The following is a 6,051-nucleotide window of genomic DNA, read 5'->3' as shown; positions in this document are numbered from 1 at the left end:
AGACCAGACCCTCACCAGAGACAGGGTGAGTACTAGACCAGACCCTCGCCAGAGACAGGGTGAATAATAGACCAGAACAATACCAGAGACGGGGTGACTACTAGACCAGACCCTCACCAGAAACAGGGTAAGTACTAGACCAGAACAATACCAGAGAGACAGGGCACTACCCTAGACCCTCAGAGACAGGGCACTACCCCAGACCCTCACAAACAGGGTACTACCCCAGACCATCACCAGAGACAGGGCACTACCCCAGACCCTCACCAGAGACAGGGCACTAGCTCAGACCCTCACCATTAGTGTGTGTGTGTGTTTCAGGCGTTTGAGAGCACCCTTAAGTCCTGGGAGGACAAACAGAAGTGTGAGTTTCTCCGGACCCCCCCTCCTCAGCACCCTCAGCCCCCCCTCTCCTCCCAGCCAGAAATTGTCTCTGAAGATGAGGCGTCGCTCATCAGTGAGTTCGGTCAGGCAGCAGGAGCTCTGATACACAGGTGAGGGTTTTACTCATTACATCATCTTACCTGGTCATGTTTACAATCGCCTCTCATGGGCAGCAGCTGGTGGATTAAAGACCAAAGAGACCAGATAGATTAGAAATACTAGGGAGACCAGAGAGATTAGAGAGATCAGAGAGACCAGAGACCTCAGAGAGACCAGGGAGACCAGAGAGAAAAGAGAGTTTAGAGAGACAGAGAGATTAAAGAGACCACGGAGACCAGAGCGATTGGAGAGACCAGGGAGATTATAGAGACCAAGGGGACCAGAGAGATTAGAGAGACCGAGAGACCAGGAAGACCAGAGATCGTAGAGAGACCAGAGAGAGCAGAGAGATTAGAGCGACCAGGGAGACCACGGAGACCAGAGAGATTATAGAGATCAGGGAGACCAGAGAGATTAGAGAGATCAGGGAGACCAGAGAGATTAGAGAGATCAGAGAGACCAGAGACCTCAGAGAGACCAGGGAGACCAGGGAGACCAGAGAGACCAGAGAGTTTAGAGCAGGGGTCACCAACCTTTTTGAAACTGAGAGCTACTTCAAGGGTACCGAGTAGTACGAAGGGCTACTTGTTTGATACAAACTTCCTGAATAACAAAGTTGCACAGATCACCTTTTAATATTAATATGAGTGAAGAGACTGTCTGATCACATGACAATGTTAATTATTCCTCACAATAATTATCAACAATGATTTCCACAACAATGATGGTAGGAAACACAGATATATTTAAACATTTATTTCTGTTATTCTGTTTCAACATTTGAAAGTCATAGGTATCACATCTCTGATATTTTAGTAAATATCTTTCTTGACAGTTTTGTATGAATATTTGTATTGTCACATTTGTAGCATTTGGTTCAAAATCACACCTGTTATATTTTTTGTTATATCACTTCTAACATTCTAACATTTTTTATGAAATTATTAACTGTCATATCTTCACATCATGTCTCATTTGTACTAACCACTTTTGTAACATTTTTGAACAAATCATGATCAACAAATCAACTCTGTCCCATATTTATACAAATCATCAGTTATGAATATCCTGTGTTGTTTGGCTTTGGAGCGGATGCCATTTATGATCTTCACGACAGGAGTCATCACATGATCAAAGCCGGTTACTTTTTGCACATAGCGCCTGCTGGTGAATGATGCAGTGGTAATGTAGACATTTTGGGAAGTCTGGGTCACCTTTACATTGCGCAATGAAGCCTGCATGCCGGCCCGTCATGGCGGGAGCCCCGTTTGTTGTCACCGACACCATTTCTAATGGTACCTTTTTCTCCACGAAGAAACTAGTAAACAGTCTCGTCTATAGCCGAGGGGGGGGGATCCAACCCTCCGAGGTGCGCGAGTATCTTCGGGCGCCCACGTTCAAACCTCTAGTCTGGGCCTTTTCGGTTGGATTGCGTTGCCTCGCCTTTACCCCCGCCACCCAAGAGTTGTTGCCCCGTGGACTGTTCCGAGGACTGACAGACCTGATGACGTGGTGCGCTTGCGGCGCGCATCCGGCGCCAACGGGAAGCGCCCGCCATTCGGAACCTGAAAACCTGGTGCGGTTTTTAGACAGAGCTCTATGGTGACTAATACTATTTTTAGAACATGCCTTGCGGGCGACTCACGTGGTCCCTGCGGGCGACCAGGTGCCCGCGGGCACCGTGTTGGCTACCTCTGGTTTAGAGAGACCAGATAGATTAAAGAGACCAGGGAGACCGGAGAATTAATATTAATATATTACAGTAGGTGAGCAGAGACTATAGTACTGAATCTATTTCTGAATTCTACATCAAAGATATTGAATAAAGAAGTATATTAGACATTCATAATACTGTTTTTACATAATAAATTTAGGCCACTTTAATATAATATAAATGCACAGTTATGAGATAATGTTGATGATTGAGCTGTAATAATCTGAACTCTAGTAGACTCTTGTTTTTGGTTCTAGACAGTTTCTCTCATCACCTTGTTTTATATCTGTGTTACTAATCATTCATGTTGTTAATGAAACAACAGCCTCATATTTTAATCACCCTGATAATATATTATTCAGTGTGGCTTTGTGGCACAAAGGCAGTAAAACTGTCTGTGCCAAAGCACACTGATTGTAATCCTGCGGGCTTAATAATAATAATAATCTTTATCCAAAAGTTTGGCGCGCTTCTGCTCACACAGCATTGCCAACAGCGGCGTGACAAATACATCAAAACGTGCGGCCTGATCGGGAATAGTGTGCTATCTATTTTTCGGAGAGATTCGCCCAGCGGTTTTCCCGGAAATCCCAAAAAACAGAGCAAAATTTCTCCATTCACTTGAATGGGGTTTCGGCGTGAAGAGAGCTAAAAAAAAACTTAACTTTGGGCCCATATTGACTGGCCATACTTTAACGTAGAAACATGATACGAAGTTTAAAACGTAGACAAAACGCTGCACTTTATTGAGCCAAATGGACATTTTGATAGCTAGCACAGTTTTCATGAAGTCACAAATTAAGTTTCAGGAAAATTTTGGGTCTGTTTCAGATTTTATAATGGGTGTGTATTGCACGGCTCGTTAAGAGCTAGAGTGAGAGCATAACTGTCAGAGTGGAGCGGAGCAGGAAAATATTCTGTGATTTTTCCAAACAGATTGCTCCAGCTCCCACAATTTTTACTCTTTATACACCATTTATGGCCCAAAAGCTTGGAAATGTTGTGCTGGTCGCAGTAAAGTGTCTATGGAATCCAACGGACTTACACATTTGGCTCAAAGAGCCGCAGAGCGACATGAACTCCAACCAACTGCTCCATTAGACTCCATGTTAAATCTCACCACTCATTTCTCAAAGAACGCAGACGGTACCAGTTTTGTCTATTGCTCTGGAGCTCACATTATTAACACCACAAACATAAAAACCACATTATCGTGTTTGCCAGAGTCTTATCTTTCTCACGGTATCCATATTTTGGCACTCAGACTCCTGCTAATTTGTTAAAAGGAGTTAGGGGTTTTGTTCAAAATCACTGTTTACTGTAACGTTTCTTAATCAGTCTGCCTCTAACACCAGGTGCGTCCTCACCATGGCAACTAGTTACACACGCACGCAGGCACGCTCTCTCTGTCTCTACACACACACATGACATGGAGATATTCAGTCAAAGGCATTGTTAGACCTCCTGTCTGTCTGTCTGTCTGTCTGTCTCTCTCTATCTCTCTCTACACACATACACACATGATATTCAAGGAAAGATCATTAGACCTCCTGTCTGCCTGTCTCACTCACTCTGTCTCTCTCTCCTCTCTGTCTATCTTTCTGTCTGTCTCTCTCTCCCTCTCTGTCTCTCTCTATCATACAGTCATTCAGGTCTTAGATATTTTTAGAGGACTTTTCCCCTCTCACCCCCCACCCCATTTCAAATTAAAAGCCCCACAGAATGAATTCTAACTGGAATGCTTGTGATGAAGCCTCACATTTTAGTGTCAAACATTATGATTCTGTCTCCTCTCTCACCCACCCAGTCCCACCCTTTCAAAATAAAAGCCCCACAAATACTAGATTCAATCCAAGAGTATGAATCTAAAATGCAGAAAAGAGAGTAGCGCTATCTCAATTGAACCTGAATGACACTACCGGTAACATTGGCGTGTGTATATATTGCGATTTCTTCGGGCAGTAGAAGCCACACTGTCAAAATTTGTTTAGGAATTTTCTAGTTTATTATTATTATAGTATTCTATCATTTTGTGTTTCAGTATTCGTGAAGTTGCTCAGTCTCACCACAGTCTGGAACAGGAACTTGCTCACGCTGTCAACGCCAGCTCAAAGGCCATGGACGTGGTCTACGCCAACTCCAACAACTCTGGGGTACTGAGCAGGACTAGTGGTCTCTTCTGTCCTTTCCTGTCTGTCTCTCTCTCACCTTTCTCTCTCCCACCTGTCTCTCTCTTACCTGTCTGTCTCTCTTGTCTGTCTCCAGGCTCTGTGCTGCAGCGTGGTCCTTCAGATGGTCATTAACGTCAAAGCTTTACTCAGTGAGACTGAACTGCTGCTGGCTGGAAACATGTCCATGGTAACTGTGTCCCTCTGATAAACCTTTTGAGATGTTGAAGACATATCTGTCCTGGTCCTCATGGTTGTTGTTTGTATGCAGCAGCTGGATCCTCCTCAGCAAGACCAGTTGAATGCAGCTCTGAGCTCGGTGGCTCAGCAGCTCCATCAGCTGGCTGATGTTTCCTGGTTGAGTCCGGTGATCGACCCGTCAGACCACGAGGTAAACCACCACAACTAGACCTGCATGATGGTTATCCTGGTCCTGGTCTGTCTGTCTGTCTGCTTCTACAAACCTGTCTGTGTGTCTTCAGGATCCTCTGACAGATTTCTCCAAACGCAGCCGGAGCGCAAAGTTTCGTCTTGTCCCCAAGTTAAAAAAAGACAAAAACAACAAGAACAAGGAGACCTGCAGTCCTCTGTCTCTACCAGGTAAGCTCTCTCTACCTGTCTCTCTCTCCCTACCTGTCTTTGTCTCTGACTGTTGGTTTTAGATGGTACACATCTGTATTCTAGTGAAATCAGGTTTGCTATTCTCTGACACTTCTTGGGTTGTTTCCTGTTTGTGTGAACCACTTCCTGTCTGCCTGAACCACTTCCTGTCTGCGTGAACCACTTCCTGTCTGTGTGAACCACTTCCTGTCTGCATGAACCACTTCATCTCTGCGTGAACCACTTCCTGTCTGTTTGAACCACTTCCTGTCTGTGTCTCAGTTCACCAGTGGGGGACGGAGGAGGTGGGGGCGTGGCTGGACTTTCTGTGTCTCACTGAGTATCAGGACATCTTCATGGGACACGACGTCCGCGGGGCCGAACTCATCCACCTGGAGAGGAGGGACCTGAAGGTACTGCTGCTAGCCGCTAACCGCTAACTGTGCTGAGTCATGGAGGACGGACATTGCCTTCTGTGTTGTTACCTTCTGTTGTTAAACTATTTATGATATTTATTGTTTAACATGTTCATGTCGTTATTGATCTAAGCTGCTGTATAAACGCTGTGTGTAAAGCAACATGTTACATTAGTTAATTTACAGAAGACTTTATCTGATAGATAAATGTTTATCTCCGTCCTTTTTAGCTGTATTTCTATTTCTGTGTATTTACAATAAGAGCAAAACCAACCAGACGAGTAAGACAGATTCAGGTGTGTCTGTGTTCAGGACCTCGGGGTGACGAAGGTGGGTCACATGAAGAGAATCCTTCAGGGAATCCGTGAGCTCAATAGGAACAGCAGCGCCAGCGAGGCCTGAGTACTGCCAGGTGGGTAAGGGTTCAAATCCCAATGATGTCTTTATTATTATTATTAGGGTTCAAATCCCAATGATGTTTTTATTATTAGGGTTCAAAACCCAATGATGTTTTTATTATTATTAGGTTTCAAACCCCACTGATGTTATATTATTAGGTTTCAAACCCCACTGATGTTTTTATTATTAGGGTTCAAACCCCACTGATGATTTTATTATTAGGATTCAAACCCCACTGATGTTTTTATTATTAGGGTTCAAACCCCACTGA

At 44.4% G+C, this 6,051-nt stretch overlaps 1 protein-coding gene across 1 annotated transcript; it reads left to right on the top strand.

Moving 5' to 3' along the window:
* Positions 1-4: 4 nt before the first annotated feature.
* LOC116378818 (diacylglycerol kinase delta-like) lies at positions 5-6,045 on the top strand (the record flags this gene model as incomplete). The annotated part of the gene is made up of 8 exons (XM_031840730.1): positions 5-25; positions 322-494; positions 4,239-4,350; positions 4,463-4,555; positions 4,637-4,756; positions 4,848-4,965; positions 5,248-5,378; positions 5,694-6,045. Coding segments are annotated over 8 exons (858 nt in total), but the record flags the coding sequence as incomplete, so codon positions are not given.
* Positions 6,046-6,051: the final 6 nt, after the last annotated feature.

The sequence above is a fragment of the Anarrhichthys ocellatus genome, unplaced genomic scaffold (assembly GCF_004355925.1).
Source record: "Anarrhichthys ocellatus isolate YVR2014 unplaced genomic scaffold, GSC_Weel_1.0 scaffold3212, whole genome shotgun sequence".
Lineage (NCBI taxonomy): Eukaryota > Metazoa > Chordata > Actinopteri > Perciformes > Anarhichadidae > Anarrhichthys > Anarrhichthys ocellatus.
The sequence above is the reverse complement of the archived record's forward strand: the minus strand, read 5'-3'. Positions and strand labels throughout refer to the sequence as shown.